This window comes from Thalia democratica, chromosome 3 (genome assembly GCF_965202585.1).
Source record: "Thalia democratica chromosome 3, ktThaDemo2.hap1.1, whole genome shotgun sequence".
Lineage (NCBI taxonomy): Eukaryota > Metazoa > Chordata > Thaliacea > Salpida > Salpidae > Thalia > Thalia democratica.
In genome coordinates, this window is record NC_139167.1 from 5,349,904 (window position 1) to 5,369,528 (window position 19,625).

Here is a 19,625-nt window from a genome sequence, read left to right on the forward strand (position 1 = left end):
AGATTTGTTAAATTATTTTACTTTTTATTTATTTATTAGATTACTTAGTTCTCATAGTTAGTTTACACAGAATCAAATTAAAACTAATAATTCTCATTTAAAGGACAACTTATAAAAAAAATCCTTGATACCAGTTTGTGTCTTGCAATTTTTATTTTTGATATAAATGAGTTTTGAATATGAACTTTTTTGAATAAAGTTTTTATTGTACGATTTTACTAATTTTTTTCAAAGTGTTCTTTGTTATTGCATTTGTTTTTTTGTTTAATATTTTTTCCAAACTATAAGTTTAAAATATTTGGTTTAGTTAAAAATAAACATTAGATTTATTTATATTTTATTATTAGATTTGTAATTTTATTTTAATTTTTAGTTATTTATTAGTTTACCGTACACAGAATTAAATTAAAATTAATAATTCTCATTTAAAGCACAATTTATTAAAAAAAAAATTCTTAGTTACCAGTTTATGTCTTGCAGTTTTAATTTTTTGATATAAATGAGATTTGAATATAAACTTTTTGCAATAAAAGTTTTATCGTATAGTTTTACTAATTTTTTATTCGAAGAGTTACTTCGTTATTTCCATTTGTTCTTTGTTTAATATTTTTATTTTGCACTGGTTTTATACTTTTATTATGTTTTTAGTTTACTGTATATTATAGGGGATTTTATTTTTTTGAGCGTTTTGATTAGCTTAGAAAAAATTTGTGGAAATGCCAATCGACCCTATCTAACGGTTAAGAATGCTAATTACGTCACTCTATACTTAAAAAATAGTAATTTATCAGAGCTTTTTAGCTATATAAAGAAATAATTCTTAGAAAGATCATACAAATTAATTTACTTTTGGCTACAAAATTTAGCCAAATGATAGAAGGCTTTTAAGTCTATGAGTTAAAACAAGCTTTACAAACTAAAGTTGTACTTTGAGGATTTATCACTATTACTTTTATTTACCAATTCATAAATATATCTAGTTTTTATAATTACATTTACACAATTTAATGAACTTGAGAAATATAATCTGGTAAGTATAAACTAATTTAATTTAAATTTCTTAAGAAACATTTAAATGTTATCAATCCTACATGTGTTTAGTATGGATACGAATATATTTGATAGTTTTCATTTGAAATTTTTTTTTTCATGTTAGATTTTGGTTACTTGTTTCTTATTGTTTCTTGTGTATATTAATTATGTTTTTTCCTCTACTGAGATAAATATGAGATTGTTTGCTGATGATGCCTGCTCAAGCTAGTGACCCTTAGTATTTAAATGAAGTTATTAATAAAGAGTTGGTTAAAGTTGATAAATGGTTGCATGATAATAAACTTTTTGTTAATTATTCAAAAAAAAAGTTTTTGCTTTTCAATAAAGCTTCAAAAAATTTTGAATTTAGTGTGAAGGTTAATGGTTTTCTTATTGAGCAGAAATATAGTATAAAATACTTGGGTGTGGTTTTGGATGATAAGCTCAAGGTTGCCACAAGGTCAGGAAAAGTCAGGAAATCAGAAAAAGGCAGGAAAAACTAAAAAAGATTACAAAAGTCAGAGAAAAATGGGGGTTTTTGAAAAAAGGTCAGGAAAATTGACAAAATTAAAAAAAAAGTTTGATTTTGTCAGTTTAAGTTGTCAAAGTTCCTTATTTTCCAAAGTCTTCAAATGGTAAAAAATAATTAAAAGTCCTTTAATGTCAGACTAAAATTGCAAATTTTTTTTATAAATTTACAAAATTATTTAATTCTAATGCCTTCATCTGGTATTAATTAATAAAATATCCTTTATAAAACTGCAAATTTTTCTATTAACATATTGAAAATGCAGTTTTTCTAAACTTTTAAGTATTGATGATCTGTAACAAGGACACTTCCATAGTAAAACTGTGATATATACACAAAAGTTTATCTAGCATAATTTTAGAATCAAAGTGTTTTTTGTTTAAGAAAATAATTGAGGCAGAAAAAGTTAAGGTAAAGATAAATGAGTGCAATAAGAAAATAAATAAAACCTACAAATTGTGGCTAGATTTAAAGAAAAGATTCTCTTCAACAAGTGTAGGGGCAGCGGATGAGAACGGTCTAAATACAATGAGGCAAATGGTTAGGCAAAACTGCCAAGAAAATGAAGTGGGATGCATACCAGATGAAGGAAACCATATCTTCATTAGATGAAGAGGTTGAAGTGCTAATAAAGAAATGGAAAAAATAAATTTTAGTACATAAAAGAAAAAAAAAACAGTGATTGATTAAGTTCTTAATTCTGTTAAGGTTTTAGTTGTAAAAGTTCGTTACTGTTTTAAGATTTTAGTTGTGAAAGTTTGTTATTAATTTAAGGCTTTAATTGTATAAGTTTCTAGTATGCCGTTTTGTTTATTTAGATACATTTGTGTTAGGAAATGTTAAAAAGTTGTCTCTTTTTTCAGACAAGCTGTGCTTAAAAGGTAATAATACAAGTGTTTTGCTGATAGAGCTGTTTATTGCAAATTCATCAATCATACACAGATGGTTCAAGTGATGTAATAGAAGTTTGATGACGGAATTCAGCAAAAAAATTGTTATTTTTAGCTGTATTAAAATTTGATTGAAAGCTTTATATAGTTTAAAGTTTTAGATTATGTAATTTAGAATAAGTTTTAATGAAGAGTTTGATTTAGAAAAGTCAGGAAAATTTTAGTAAAAAGTCAGGAAATTTTTCTCAGCTTGATCTGTGGCAACCCTGGTCTTTCCACATTTACTTGTTAATAATTGTGATCTTAGACGCTTATATTGTTACATAATCAAAAACTGTTATATACAATAACTGTTTCATAAGTAAACACATTTGTTGAAATTTAGAGTTCAGTACATATTTTTTTCGCATTTACCCTTATCACATTATTCAAAAACCCAAGTGATAATTTATTACAGTTGTATTTGATTATATTTACATACATATACATACATTAGTTTTGTTTTTACAAATTTGTTTAGTACTATGAATTATAGCTAAGTTTAACTTGACATCTGCAGTATATATCAAATATGTTTCCAACAGGTGTTATGAAACCTGGATGTGTTCAGGCGTTCCTTCTGAAGATTGGAAGGCCACAAGTGCATGGGAAGGTCATATTCTGTGCGTTGAAACAGAAATTTGATCAGTTCAAGTGCTGAGCGCTGGCACCCAATTTGCTGAGGAGCGTTCTGACTGTCACTTTTGAGAAGATTTCAACTGGGAAGTATGGGCAATGCTGCTGAGTGTTTTGTTAGTTATTATATTGATATTTAATTAATTTATTCTTTTAAAAATTTATTTTACAAACTAAGTTTCGGTCAATGACCACGTCAGTTGTTGAATATGTACAATATAATATTGATATTTAAGGGCATAGGGGGGTCCACCTTGATTTTTACAAGTTGATCTTATTGTATAGAGTTTTATCTGACCTATCAGACATTTTTAACCGCTTAAAAAAAATCAAATTAATTTTGAGATATGAGCGATCAAAGTTGGTGACCTTATTAGGTTCCTAATGGAAGGCGCAAACTAAAAATGCAAAAAAAAGACAATTTCACTAAAAATCTATCTTCTCTTTCATTTACTAAGCAATCTTCTTCAAATTTTCACAGAAAGTGTACTATTAAATGTTAAAAAGATTAAATGCAAGAATTTTTTTAAGTTTGAAAAATAAAATTTTTATAAAAAAAAACACCTATTTTTTTGTTTTTTTTTATCTAAAATTTTTATTTTTAAATTTTTTCAAAATTCCAACATTTTAAGTCTTCTAAATTACAAAAAGAGCGTTTCCTGAAAGTTTGAGGTTTCTAGCTCAAAAAATGAAGGAGAAGATAGATTTTTAGTGATTTTTTAAATTTCTAAGAAAATAGATGTTGAAAAATTTGGGGTCTATACGTTTGTATCAGAAACTTTTTATTAAAATTACAATATCTCAAAAGATAAATAATATTTTTTAATTCTGTAAAAACTGACTTTTAGTTTGTACTTTAAACTTTCATATAAGATACAATGTTATTTTTAGTAAAAAAATGTCGGACCCCCCTATGCCCTTAATTTAGTTTTATCTTAGTTTGTTGTAGATCCCATCTAGTATCGAAGTAGTGCTATGTTGTTTTTTATATATTTGAGGTAAATGTGTATTGTGCACCCTTTCAAATAGATTTTTATGTAAAATCAAGTATTTGTGATGTGGTCTAACCTGTTGTAATAAAAAACTTAGTGAAATATTCAATAAGTAATAAAACATTCATTTTTTTAAAAACTATAATGAGCTGACAAATGTTTGCTGAACTCTAAATATAATAATGTGTAGGTAGAACTAAATAGTAAAAGTATATTTAAAGTGTTGCTCTAATATGTTGCATAGGTGGAACCCATAATGTTTATTTATATAAATAACTAAGTGAGATTATTATATGATAACTAGACATAAAAAAAGATAGCTGACACTAGTATGTTTTAAGATAAAATACCAGGATGTGCCTTTAATATTAATGTATACTAGGAAAGATTTATACTAATTATTTTACTAGCTTGTTATACTTAAAATAATCAAATCACTGGCTTATATTGTAAAACTAACAACAAATAATAATATTTATATACTGTCTTGGTACAGGATGCACTTCCACTTCACAGAGGACGGTGATGAGAATAACAACAACATGTGCACTTCAGCGCACTGCATAACCCACAGAAAGTTTGGCATGACTGTTGTTGTTCAGTACGTTTGTCCCTGTGGGGCCACAAGTGAACCTTCAAGGGCCAAGAGTTAATTTCTGCTACTGCATTGTGGTATGTGCAAGTGCATTTATGATAATAAATTAGAAATTTATTTACAATTTTTTACATAATTTGCAAAACTTATATCCATGGAAAATGATTAAAAATTTTTTGTATAAGTTTTATTAAAAGAATATAATAATCAAAATATATGGTATGTATTGTTGATGTAATGTTGATGTATGATATATTGTGGGTATAAAAACATACATGATATTTATTTTAACAATAAATAAACTTCATTCTTTGCTTTTGATGAAACCATAATCTAGTTGTAAAAACATCTTATAGTTCCTAAAATATTAAAATATCTTAACACATCAAAGTTAAGGTTTTAACATTTTATAGTTTATTTAATTTGAAAAACAAATTTTAAGCTGCTGAAATAAACATAAAAAATATTTTTTAATATATTTTTGCACAAACTTATTATATTTTTTTTAAGATATGTGTTAAAATTTGTTTATTAAATTACAATGAACAAGATGAAATAGTAATAAATCTATATCAGCATAATTTTTACTTACTGGTTTTAGGCTCTATTGTTTTAAATTTTTCTTTAAAAGTAATTAAAAAAAGCAAACAATTTACAGTGAACAAGATGATATAATGCGGTAAAGATATGGTATATGCGAACCTGTTAGTGCTAATATGTTTGGTAGATTGGTGAGGTGATCTGGAAGTTACAATGATCAGCAGAGTTGCCCTGTTAGTTGGTAAAAATCTGTTTTTTAAACTTTTTTTTACAAAGTTTTGAAACTTCAGTTTATAATATTCAAAAAATTCCTCTGTGTTTTTGCTAAATAGAGAGTGAAACAACTTCTAAAAAAAAAGTTATCTCCAATAGAAAGCAAACGTAACTATATATATACAACATATTGCTGAGATTAAACCTGAGTAAGCTCGATATACTTTATTAACCGTTTTGATCTCTCACCAAACAGCCATATTGTTTTCTTACATTTAAAGAGCAGACAAATCAAATATATGCTGTTAATGTTGCTAAAGTTATCTAACAGTATATGTTGAGTCCAATAGTTTTATTTCAACTTTAACACATTCAAGATGTGGTACCAAACTAGCGGGTGAAGTACGTCCTGTTCTAATGAACGATGCTGATGTTATCACTTTGGTATCACTTGGCAATGTTAACAAGCTAGCAAGGATGAAATTGTGAAACTCGTACACATGCTTGGCACTACAATTAGATTGCCTGACGTGAGTTGATTTTAAGATATTAATTTTTGTTTAAATTATGTAGATTTGTTTTTTATTATTCAAAATTCAAATAACCATTTTTTTATTTATCTTTAGAGTTTAATATTTTACAATAAATCTACAGAAACAGTACTGAGTGGTAGTACTTAAAATTTTTTAAATTGAAAAGTTTTATAAATTTTTCATGCTAAACTAGCACTTACAATGGACTTAATGTATTTTTGCACAGTTGTTCAACACAACAATGAAGGAAGGTAAGTTCCATAATCCGCTTTTATTAGTTGGTACTTAGTTGTGTTATTACCGTAAACATTATTCCACATTCTTCTTTCACAACAAATTAAACATGTGGATTTATTTCGATGATTCGCAAGTTATTGAGGTTACTTGTTAAAGTTGTATTATATTTGATTTTAAACTTGTTGTGTTAATCAAATATTTATGTAGCTTGTCAAAGGTTTTTTGAAATATTTTAGATATATAACAACAATTTAAACTTTTTTTTTGTTTTATTATCACCCTAAGTAAAAAATAACTATAATAAACAAAAGTCTTATATATAAAAGACTCACATTTAAATAACCTTGAGCTTGTAAACTTTTTTGAAATTAAAACTTTATTCTAATTAGTAACATATGATACTTGGTTTTGCATAACACCTTTTTAGGAAATTGACATCGTTTAATCCACCCTGAATTTAATGTAACAGGTGGGAAAGAAGTGGGCGAATGTAGTGGAAAAATGCGTGAAATCTAGGCACCAACCATTAGTTACTAATGTACACAAATCGCGATTGTGAACCTGTGACGACTTCAACTGCACCTAAACATATCATATTGCTACCAGAGTATCAGGATCATGAAGATAATCACCATCATTCAGTCACTTTTGGTAATTTTCATTGCTGAAAGTTTGAATTAGATTGAAAATGATCCTAAAATAGTGACTATAAAACTAATCTAATCATAAAGTATTTAAATGATGATATACTTTATCAATTTACTTATTGAAGCATAATAATATTCAAAACAATATTTCAATCGCTGCATAATTTTTACTTAAAATGAATGATACTAAATTTATGTTTTATACAGCTTGTTTTGAATAACTTTGTTAAGTTTAACTGAACTCAAAATACAATTAACGAATTAAACAACTAACATAAAGTAAATAATGAACGTACATAACAGATGAACCAAACGGATAATATTTGGAGGATTACAACTTCACAATACCCCCATTACCTCTACCAAAAAACCCGCCAAAATCAAATCATGTGTCAGAAGAAGACTTTCATTATCCACGTCGAAACCTTCGTCAAAATTGAGAGTGAAACATTCTACAAATGAAAGTAAAGAAACCAAAACTGTTGATATCAGCACCCGAATAACGACAAATGAAATTATGTTTCAGTGATAATTTTTTTAATATTAATAAAAAAGGTGCATACATGTAAAAACACATATTTGGTTCATTTTTTAATATATTAAATTTGGATTTACTGGAAATAAAATATAAATTAAGAAAATGTAAATTAAATTATGCTTTACCATACTAATACAAGTATACATTGAATCAATTAAACATTTTTCAAACCATTTAAAGATCCGCCCCTGATAGACATGCAACTCCCATCACCGAGGGGAAATCATCAAGCAGGAGTACATCTAGCAAGTCGACACCGACCAATGACGTGAAAGATTGCCACAGAGACCACGCCAGAGATCGCAAGAAGTCACGTGACAATTATGACGTGGTAGACGGTAGCTGTGACGTAACAAAGGTCTCGCACGAGCTCGCTGGTTTGTACTTTTTTACTAACATTTGAACATTTTAAAGTTTAAATTTTGATTTATTCAAACTATCAAGATTATACCGCCTGACTCACTGTCCAAAAGTCTATATGCCTGTAAGTTTTACGACTGTCTTAAACATAAATTTACAACTGTATTTAACATTAACATTTTAGCTGCGTGATTCAGTTTGCTAGCAACTTATTTTTTCAACACAATATTGTTGTAACTTAACCTCTATAAATAAAAATTGTATTCAGGTTTGAAACTTACATCGGACGACAAGCCAAAGTCAAGTCGTCACACCAAAAAACCTTCTGAAAAGAAACAACCAATAGTTGAAAACAAACCAGTAGTTGGTGGTGTTCGCAAACCGATATGGTCGAACCAACCCAGTAAGAAGGGAGATTATGTTGAGCCCACTAAAAGTTGGCAGACTAACACAAACCCTTATCCACAACAAAAATAAATGTTAGTTGTTAAGTTTTATTAATAATCACATATGCAGAAATACAAAATAAAAACCTAATTTTAATATGTTGGAATTATTGTTTATTTTATTGTATGTGTTTGAATTTTTATAATGTTAGAGTAAGCACAGTTTATACACACTGTAGTTTAAAGTTAATACAATTTTCATTGTTTACTTTAATAGTTGAACTAGTAATAAGTTATACTATGATTTTTTACGGGTTTTGCCTATAAAGCTATTAAACAAAATAAGATAACACAACATAGAAACACTTGAAATGCTTGAAACAAAAATTTGGTATTTTATAGTAAATCAACTAAAAAGTGTACTCACTACAACATGTGCCATAAACGTTTGTTTTGTGAAATTTTATTTGCACAAATTTCAATACATCTTATATATATTTAGTGGTTTTGCTAAAAATATTTAAAATTTTAAGTGAGTGTGATTATTGTATAAGTAGTTAATCAATGTTGAGAAACTAGCTTTGAAACATTAGTTTGAAAGTTTTTATGAAAATATTCAAACATAAACATCACAATAATTTATTTTGATAGTTTGTGGTGAAACTTATAATTATTCATAATACATTACATACCTTTTATGTTACAAAGAATAAGCACTTTTAATATTACTTAGCGAAACTGATCAAAAAACAAAAGTTACTTATATTCATCAGAATTTTTTGAAAAGCATTAAGTTTAAAACCAATTCAAACAATTGGCTGTTTGATCAAACTAAATCAATTGTCATGGTGTACTATAATTAAATGATGAGTATAGATTGCAAATTTGTAAGTTGATGCGTAATACTATAACAGGGTTTGATGTGAACACAATAGTTTTACACTTCATAGCTTTGTTCACTCATACAATACAAGATTTTCAAAGAAAATGAATTTTATAACTGAAAGACCTAGAATGAGACTTGACCTAAACTGCTTAAGGTATTTGGGTCAAAAGTTTTGGTCTAGTGTCCCTGAAACTTATAAAAACTTGAAAAAATATTGTTTTAAATTTAAATAAAAAAACTTTTTGTTGAATAACTACTAGGAGTAGATCTAGAGCGCTTCTGCATGTATGTTTTGTTTGTGTTGAAATTTTATTCATGTTATTTGGGCATCAGATTGTGATGTAAAGGTCTTTATTTTATGAATGTCCTTGTAATAAAAGAGTGATTGTTATAAATTATTGAAATAAATTTTGTTTATTGTTAATTTATTTTATTTGTTTTCATTTTGTTATTGTGTTAGATTTAAGATAGTTCATTTTATTTATTCAATTTCAAAGGTAAAAGTATGAATTTAATACAAAATTTTTATTTATTTTTTCTTTTAATTTTTAGTTTTTTTTTTTTTTTTTTTGAACCAAGTTAATAGTAAGAAATTTGTAAAACACTTATTACTTTATTGATTTTAGTGTTCACATATATATATAATTTTTTTTTCTATACAAGTTGTTTTTTTTTCTTACCATAATATCTGTTAGACTCTCTGACTTGGTGTTAGAGAAGGTGTTAGAAAAATGATTTACCCCCTTCTTAAGTTAAAGAAAAACATGAAAAAAGGGTCAAGAGCCATTGACCTAGACAACTATCTTCTGAAATATGAAACCATTTTTACATGTTAAACAATAAAATTTTAATTTTAATTGACACAAAAAATCTATCATATTGATAAAACAATTTTGTAGTCATCAAAAAAATTTTTTTATACATATTTGAAGAATCTTCAGATATCTCTTCAGTGTTGTTATACTATTTAACACAGTTAACACAGTTGTTTACCTTAAACTTGATTTTAAACTAAGATAGACTTTAAAACGTGTAATTTCAAAAATCTGAATGAAATTTTGAAAATCCAGAGAAAACTTTCCAAAAATATTTGGCAACCCTGTTTATTGTATATCTGTTCAACATTTGCAAATTTTTTGTTATGACACAAAAGTTTTTATACTTGTTGAGGGATATAAGAGACATTAAATGTTGTTGTTCAAGTCAACAACTTTTACTACATTACGACCTCATCTTTGGGTAGGTGTGAATTTAGTATAGTTATAACTTTTTTAAATTAAAAAAAAAAGGTTAGAACAAAAAATATTATGTAATCTTAACAAAAATTTAGCTTAATGATCTTTAGTATATTGGGTTTAGTTAACTTAACATTTATGTTAGCTTATCAAAGGTCAAGTTAAAACATATACAGAGTGTCAACAAATCAATAAATACACATAATTACTAACAAAAACTTTATTATTATTAAATTCTACCTAATTTTTTTTTGATTAGTAAAGTTACTGAAAATTTATTTAAATTTTGACAAACATAGATTGTATAAGAACATACAGTCAACTTTGTCTTAAAAATGTTTTTATAAAAGACTGATGCTTAGCCTTTTTAATAAAAGTAAATATAGAAGTAAGAATTATAAGTCAGATAGGGTTTCCAAAAAATCTGGAATCCTGAAAAACCTAGAACTTGACAATTTAATAAATAAAAATATAGAAAAACCTGAAATTTGAGAAATTCAAAAATAAATCTAAATTTTTTAACAAATTTTACTTGTGAATTGTCATATCTATTATGTCATCTAAAATGTTTTTTTTACCATCTATATTTTTTATTATAAAAAACTTTTTAAGGGCATAGGGGGTAAATCATCTTTTCACAATTTAGTTTTTATTTTATTTAGTTTTACCTGAGCTACAAGTTGCATTTTACAGATTTTGAAAATTCAAAATAATTTTAAAGATATAGCAGGTTGAAGTCCAAGACTACAATAGGTTCTTTATGAAGGGCGAAAACTAAAACGGCAAATAGCTAGAGCTAATCAAAAATCTATCTTCTCCTACGTTTTTTGAGATAACTACCTAAAATTTTCAGGAAATGTTCCTTGCAATATTCAGAAAATTCTGTCAAAACAAAATTTAGAAAAAAAATTATGATGTAAATAAAAAAAAAAAAGTTTTTTTGTTTATGTTTTTATAAGTTTTTATTTTCTAATTTTTTATATGTTGTTAAGACAGATTTTTTTATTATTTTTGTCATTCTACAGGGTTCGTGCACATCAGGCTAAATCAGTTTTTTTTATTATAAAATTTGAGAATCTCAATTTTTCTAAGTTCGAATGCTTAAAAATTCTTGATTGAAAAAATTGTAAAACTTTTTAAAGATCAAATTGAGATGTGAATTATTTTCTAAATATAAATTTTGTTTAAAAAGACAAAATCAGTCAGTATTTTTTTGAAAATGCTTGAAACTTTTTGAGTTTCTAATAGAAATTTGAGTATCTGTATTATCTTGTTTTGAGTAGATTATACACGTCATAATTATGAAAGTTTATTAAGAATTCAGTTTAAATATTAGAGTTGCGGTGTACGACGATTCAAATTACGACAATTAAAATTCTGAATTTTGAGGCAAAACTCAATTATTTATTTAAACTTATGTTCGCCATCATGATTGTAGTAATCAGACTTATGTGTGCATTTTTAATATCTTTCCAACTCGAACTATTTGTCAATTTCTATTTGACTTTTTTAGAATAAGAAAAATCTGGAATCCTGAAAAACCTGAAATTTGAGAAGTTCAAAAATAAGTCTAGATTTTTAAACAAGTTTTACTTGTGAATTGTCATATCTATTATATCATCTAAAATGTTTTTTTACCATTTATATTTTTTTATTATAAAAAACTTTTTAAGGACATAGGGGGTAAGTCGTCTTTTCACGATTTAGTTTTATTTTATTCAGTTTTACCTGAGCTACAAGTTGCTTTTTACAGATTTTAAAAATTCAAAATAATTTTAGAGATATAGCAGGTCGAAGTCCAAGACTACAATAGGTTCTTTATGGGGGGCGCAAACTAAAACGGCAGACAACTAGAAATAACTAAAAATCTATCTTCTTCTATGCTTTTTGAAATAACCACCTCAGATTTTCAGGAAATGTTCCTTGCAATATTTAGAAAATTCTGTCAAATAAAAATAGAAAAAAACAAATTATGATGAAAATTAAAAAAAAAATGTTTTTTTTTTTTCTATAAGTTTTTATTTTCTAATAGTTTATATTTTGTTTTGACAGATTTTTTTATTATTGCAAGGAACATTTCCTGCAAGTTTAGGGTAGTTATCTCAAAAAATGTATGAGAAGATAGATTTTAGTGAAATAGTCTTAATTTTGGCATTCTACAGGGTTCGTGCATCAGGCTAAATCAGTTTTTTTATTTAAAATTTGCAGAATCTCAGTTTTTCTCAGTTCAAATGCATAAAAAATCTTGATTAAAAGAATTGTGAAACTTTTTAAAGATAAATTTGAGATGTGAATTAATTTCTAAATATAAATTTACTTTCAAAAATCAGTCAGTATTTGTTAAAACAAATGCTTGAAACTTTTTGAGTTTCTAATAGAAATTTGAGTATCTGTTTTATCTTGTTTCGAGTAGATTATATACGTCACAATTATGAAAGTTTGTTAAGATTTATATAGTTTAAATATTAGAGTTGCGGTGCACGACTATTCAAATTCCAACAATTTAAATTCTGATTTTGAAAGCAGAACTCAATTATTTGTTTTAATTTTTGTTCGCCATCATGATTGTAATAATCAGACCTATGTATGCATTTTTAATTTCTTTCAAATTCAAACTATTTGTCAAGAAATAATTAGAAAACTAAAAAATAAAATAATTTTAGAATTCTCTTAAATAATTTTTTTTTTAAATAATGTTTTATAACTTTTTTCAGTATCATATTCATTTTAATCAGATCTAGGTACCTATTTTTATTTTTCTCAACTTCAGTTTATATTTGGAGATATAGCTTATTTAAAAATTGAATTGACCTAATTTGAATAGTCATGTAACCTAACAGTTGAATTAAAACAACCTAGTTGTTGATTATTATTCCAAAATGAAAGCTCATTACCAAATACACTTTAGACTAAAACTCATTGCATTTTATTAATTATATGTTTTACTGTTTGTTTATTAAAAGTTATTGAAGTTATTAAAAGACTAACACATTCTGAACACAGCAGCTACATGATAGAGAGTTTGTAACAAGAATTTTTAAATCTTAATTAAAAAGAATACTTATAAAATTTTTATACTTCTGTTCAAAAATTTGTAACTAATAAAAGATGCATACTAAAATGTGCTTTTAGTGAAAAAGTTTAACATAAACGCGTACTTACAAAACATGCATACTAGAAATTCGCAATCGAATTGAGTATTTAATGCGAAGCGCGTACTCAAAACATATACATAAGAGGAAGGTGAACATCAGGATAAATTTTTAAAAATTCCGCACAAACCCTGGTTTTACTTTGCGCCCCCTATAAGGAACCTATTGTTGCCTCCGACTTTGACCTGCTATATCTCAAAATTTATTTTGAACTTTTAAAATCTATAAAAAGCATCCTGTAGCTTGGTTAAAACTCTATAGAATAAGATCAAATTGTGAAAATTGGATTTAACTCCCCTATGCCCTTAATATACTTTTAATACAAGGCTGCCACTTTACGTGGAATAACCTTGAAAAACCTTGAATTTGACAACTTAGGCAGAAAAAAAAACTAGAATTTTGAACAAAAATCACTAAAAAACCTAGAATATTAACAATTTTCACATGTTTAGTAGTAAAATTTCAATTTGACTCAAAAATTCTATCATATAAATAAACAATTTTTGTCACCATCCAAATTTTTTATTAAAAAACATATTTAAAGTAGCTTTACAATATCTTTTCAATGATTATATACTATTTAACACAGTTTCTTACCTTTAATTTAAATTTAAAATAGACCCAAAAATGTTTAATTTTAAAAACCTGGAAGAAATTAAAAAATCTGGAAAAAAATTTTGAAAAAAGAAGTTGCAACCCTGTTAATAACATAATATAGTATTTAAGATAGTTTATTACCTTAAAATAAATTCTTTTTTAATAAAAAAAAACTTTACTTTCAAAAACCTGAATAAAATTAAGAAAACTTAAAAAAAAATTATAAGTGCATTTGGTAACCCTGGTCAGGTCAGTTCAAAAAGCTTTTTTAATTTAAAAAGTTTCAATCACATACAGATGGACCGAAACTCTATAGAGTAAGATCAAATTGTGAAAAAAGTGATTAATCCCCACTACCCCTTTATATTTTTAATAACATTTTTATACTATCTAAGGCAGTTTTTATCTTAAACTTAATTTATTTTTAATAAAAAAAACTTTTTTTCTCAAAAACCTGAAAGAAATTAAAAAACTTAAAAAAATTCAAAATACATTTGGCAACCCTGGTCAGGTTTAGATGTAAAAACTTTGAATCACATACAGATGGACCTAAACTTTTTCATCATCAATTTTCTAAGATATTCAAATTATCACCAAAAATATATTTGTTTTTAAAACTTTTGAGCTAGAGATGTTAAATTTTTACAAAATTATCTTTACAACATTAAAAGATCTGTCAGATAAAGCTCCAAAAACATTTTGATTAAAACATTTTTAAACAAAAATTACAAAAAAAAAACTATTTGCTTATTATTTTAAACTTTATTTAATGATATATATTCAATAGATATTAATATTAGAAAAATATGACAAAACAAGTCTTAAAAAAGATGATAGTAAAAGTTTTAAGACAAGTATAGTAAAATTTCAACATAGCTTTTTATAAAAACATAATTAAATATCACTTATGACAGAATTCAATTTTTAAACTTAATTAAGTTTGATCTGAAAAAGTTTGAAAATACTTATTGGAAAAATGTAAGGTGGATCGATTTTACTAAAATGGCTTTTAAATTTAGGTTTCTAATTATCAGGTACTATTAAAACTGGTAAGAAGCAACTTAGTTATTTTATTAAATATAAGACTTATAAAAGTGATAAACTTCAAAGACCTAAAGACAATTTAGATGACAATTTCGCTCATACACTGATTAGTCATACACTAATTTGAGTTAGATGGCAACTCTGCTATTTATCACTTATATTTTTTTTTACTTATTATGTATATAAAAAGGTTTAGAGCCAGACATTTTACCATAAAGAACTTGTTTTTCTTTAAATAACAAACTTGTTTGACAGGAATGCTTTACTCAGGATAACTCAGGCAAGTTTTAAAGTTTTAAAAATACAGACCAATTCAGGCAACTTATAACTTTTTTTCAAAAAAACAAGCTGACTAAGGCTATTTTTGATCTTTAACAAAATTCAGACTTGTCTTTTATACTTATTTTTTTTTCTGTAAAACTTTTGACAGTTATTCACTCATGATTTTGGTACTTTTAGGTATTTAAGTATTAGCAGTAATTTTAATCAGCTTTTGCATGTTACTACTCTTGGTAAATTTGCAAAAACTCATATGCTAGTTTTTGTTAACTCAGGCTTTAACTTTAAAAGAGTGGTAACCCTGTAGGTAAATTAAGTTTATTGAATATGGAGGCAGTAGTATGATGTTTTATATAAAAGATTACTATTTTTAGGTTATAAATCAGGTTTTGAATACGGAGGTAAAACACTTATATTTTTATATTAGTGTTGTTTTTAACATAAATAACCTACATAATTTTACACAAATAAGCTACTTGTTACTTTCTACCTCTTTTTAAAATCAAAAAGTAACTTTTGAGGTATAAGCAATCAAAGTTAGAGCGTTCTATTGGTAATTTATGGAAGGCACAAACTAAAAGAAAAAAAAGACTATTTCAGTAAAATCTATCTCTTATAGTGCTTGAGTAATTATTATAAAACTTTCTCAGAGTAATCTTTAATATATTTTGAACAACTTGTAGGAAAATTTTTTTTTCAACTTTTGTTTAAAAGTTTTTTTATATAAAAAAAAACATTTCGTTGAAATTTGAATTAAGTTTATTTAAAAATCAGGGATGATATAGTATTTTTTGTCAGTTTTTAAAATTTGTAGAAAATCAGACTTGACAATTTTTAGTCCCATACTGTTGTATCCATTTTTATACAAAACTGGTTATATATTAAAAGTAAGTTAAATTTTTTTTTCTATTAAAAGTATTTATAGCAGAGTTTTCCAAAATCGCCCAATGCTCCCCTTATAGGCCACTTCAGAAATTTAGGTGGCCACAAGCTACAAGGGGGCCATAGGGTTACAAGGTTAAAATTTAAACTTACGTTGATATTCTGAAGTTGATGATGAAGAGCAAAAAATGTCTTGGCATATTTAGTTTTTTAAAGTCCTTAAACAAAGAAGACGTAGCTGTTTTGATTTTTCAAAGAGGGTTTAAAGAAAAAAGGTTAAGAAAACCCTGATTTACATTATATACTCTAAGCTTTTAAACAAAAGACAATGTTGATTTTTATATAAAAGTTTTTGGAGTCACTAAAACTTTAAACTTTTTCATTAAAACTTAACCTAAAGTACTTACAAGTTTTGAAATACCCACATTGATTGAATGTTTCGGTTACAGTTAATGTTACAAATTTGTCTTGGACTCAACAACCAAGATTCAAGAAGTTGCCATGGCGATAGCTGCTGAAACAATTCTCCTTCTTCCCTATGGAACCTGAAAAAAATAAAGTATTGAACGGTTTCATGTATGAATACAATAGAGGTTTGATATTCTAACATATAAAAACTTTTACAAAAATTTTTAAGCATCTAAATCTAAAGTTTTACTATTCGAAACTTCTATTCAAATACACACTAATAGTTTACAAAATTATTTTTATGGTAGTTTGTAAAAAGTACTAGTTATAAGAATAAAATCGTTTTTTGTATTTTACATCAAGCTTAAAATTTTTTTAAATCTTTTTATGTTTAAGCTGAGTATCATTGTAAAATATATCTTATATATATATATATATATATCTTATATCTTCTATATATCTTATATATATATATAGGCGAAAACACTGTTTCTCCTATTTGGTCCTGCTGAAATTTGATCCGTGGAACAATAGAACCACTTTTTGTTGTTTAGGTTGCCATGGAAGATGAAAGGAAAAACTTTTAGTGCAATAAAGGTGAAATTTATTGTTTCATATTTCTGACTTTGTATTTTTACTCTATTAGATTATTAATTTAAGTACTATTAAAATGTGATGTACACTATCAACAAATTTTTAAGTATCCGTTGAAATAATAATTTTATCTATATCACATTTAATGTTAAATGTGTATTAAGACTATTACATTCAGTTTTGTGTTTAGTTAATTTTTTTAAAAGTACTTACAATAGAATTTGGTAGATTTATAATTGCTCAACGAAAAAAGATATTTATATGTGTTCTAAAACAAAAAAGAAAAAGTTATGTTTAGTTTTTATTAAGTCTTTTTTGGTGTATTTTAAATGTAATTTAAGTAAGCTATTATCTGAAAACATCATTGTATATTTTAAACTTTTGTAACAAGGGTTTCTCAATAGATAAGTACAGTTTTTTTGATGCTCATATAATTTTTTACTGAATTAAATTAATTTAGATATTTTTCAAACATAATTTGTTTATTACATTTACAATTTTGTATTTTCTATTATACTCTAATCGAAGTTTTTTTTAACATTCAAAAGTTAAGCTGAGTAAGTTAAAAAAAAATTCTTCATGTACTAAATTTTATTAATTCTCTAGAGAAGCTAAATTTAATTCAAATCCAGTCCTGTAGTATACTACCTGTGAATCTAATTTTTCTACAGGTGTTTTTTAATTTTTTAAGATAAAAATGTTGATTAAAAAAAAAAATACTATACAGCAGAAGTATAAATATTTAATTTGTATAGTATAATAAATATTTTTAAATTAGAAGTTAAACCATAAGTTTAGTTTATAATTATTTTACATTAAAAGCGTTATTAAAGTTGTATAGCTTTTCTAAGTTTTTATGGTTTTTTATCTATTCTTCAATTACTTAGTTAGGTAAGTATTTACACACATCTTGTACAGATATAATTTACTAACTTAATTTAATAGCTTTAATTAAACTTCAGTAAAAACAATTTATGTAATACTAATAATGAAACAAACTTTTAATTTTAATTGCTGATTTACTTATTTTAAATCTGCATGTTTTGTTAGTGCTCTAATAAGTTGTACTAAATTTTTTTTAAACTTGAAATGTTTATTTGAAAATGCTATCTCTGTTTTGTTTATTTTTTTAAGTTTAAAGTATTTAAGGTTTTGTAGTTATTTCTTGACAACTTATTACGTATTTATTATTAAAATTTCTACAGATTTTAAGTTTTCAGTCATGCTTGCCATATTAAACTTTGTTGAACCAATATAGTTTTTTGATTGACCTGACTTCACAATAATAAAAATTTGAAACTTTTAATGAAAATTAAAATGTTGTTACAAAATATTATATTGATACTTTGTTCATGATTATATTGTGTATAATAAAGTTAAATTTTGAAAGGATGTAACTTTCTAAATTTCTAAGTAAAGATATATCTAAAATATTTGTTTGTGTTTATATTAGTATAAATATTTAATACATTATTTGGATTTTTGTATGTTTTATTTTTTTGACAAAAGATATTTTTCAATCATAAGTGATATCAGTGTATTAGATATAATTAATCATTTTATATAAACGTTTTTTACCTGAAAACTAAATGTGTATAAAAAGTATAATACAAATTATCAACATTTTCAACAGGTCTAACGGATCGATACATTTTCGCAAGACAAATCACAATTTTTGTTCAAAATTAATTATCTACGCTTTTTTCTTTTTACTCGTGAAATTTAGTGTTAAAAAATTAATTTTTTATTTAAATATCATAAAATAAAAATTTATTTAAGTATAAGGTAGCTACAGGTTTCTTTGTTACTTTCGTTACTTATTAGTTTTTTTGGTTGCAAAACTCAAGCTATTATTGGCATTTTAAATAAATTTCAGACTAGTTGATATGACTTGAACTTTTATTAAATTACGTTTTTCATAAAGTTTACTAATTTTGTGTTAATATTCTAGTATTTTTATGCCTTTGTTTGAAACAACTTATCATTTTCTGTTTATTTTACTTCAATTTGAGTTATGCAAACAATGATTTATTTAATGGAACCTCTAAAAGTAAATATTTTTAAGAGCTTTAGTTTTTTAAAATTTTTAGGTTAGTTATGCTATTTTCTGTTTAACCTTTAAGAAATAATGCACTGCATAGTAACTTCACTTTCAAGTTCAGTTCCTAGATTTAAATTCTGGTTAACCTACATATTTTGAATTAGCCAGTTAATTGGGTTAATTATTTTACAGAGTGTTAAAGAAAAATAAGTAGCTGATAAGTCAGCGGGAAAAAAGTTGATTGCTCAAACCTGTGTTACCAGTTTCCAGAAAAATATTTTTTAGTGAAAGTTAAATCATTGTTTTTAAAGAAGTGACTGTTAATGTTGATTACTGTTCA

General features: G+C 25.4%; 1 protein-coding gene across 2 annotated transcripts; it reads left to right on the forward strand.

Annotated features, from left to right (window-relative positions):
* The first annotated feature begins 979 nt into the window (after window positions 1–979).
* On the forward strand, window positions 980–19,114 carry LOC145831731 (ubiquitin carboxyl-terminal hydrolase 53-like). 2 transcript variants are annotated; one of them, XM_082939046.1, is made up of 13 exons: window positions 980–1,030; window positions 3,036–3,242; window positions 4,615–4,790; window positions 5,372–5,486; window positions 5,844–5,996; window positions 6,226–6,378; window positions 6,706–6,887; window positions 7,187–7,347; window positions 7,602–7,798; window positions 8,050–8,260; window positions 16,692–16,835; window positions 17,128–17,247; window positions 18,878–19,114. In XM_082939046.1, the coding sequence occupies exons 7-8, from the start codon at window positions 6,855–6,857 to the stop codon at window positions 7,343–7,345; spliced, it is 192 nt and encodes a 63-aa protein (XP_082795172.1). In that variant the 5' UTR covers window positions 980–1,030; window positions 3,036–3,242; window positions 4,615–4,790; window positions 5,372–5,486; window positions 5,844–5,996; window positions 6,226–6,378; window positions 6,706–6,854; the 3' UTR covers window positions 7,346–7,347; window positions 7,602–7,798; window positions 8,050–8,260; window positions 16,692–16,835; window positions 17,128–17,247; window positions 18,878–19,114. Both variants share the same exon structure in this region, with proteins under 2 accessions (XP_082795172.1, XP_082795173.1).
* Window positions 19,115–19,625: the final 511 nt, after the last annotated feature.

What these genes read in the sequence shown, in the direction of transcription:
- LOC145831731 (XM_082939046.1), top strand. Translation starts at nt 6,855, where the DNA reads ATGAAGATAATCACCATCATTCAGTCACTTTTG. An exon ending in CCATCATTCAGTCACTTTTG is followed by an intron (nt 6,888 to 7,186) that starts GTAATTTTCATT and finishes CGTACATAACAG; the next exon opens with ATGAACCAAACGGATAATAT.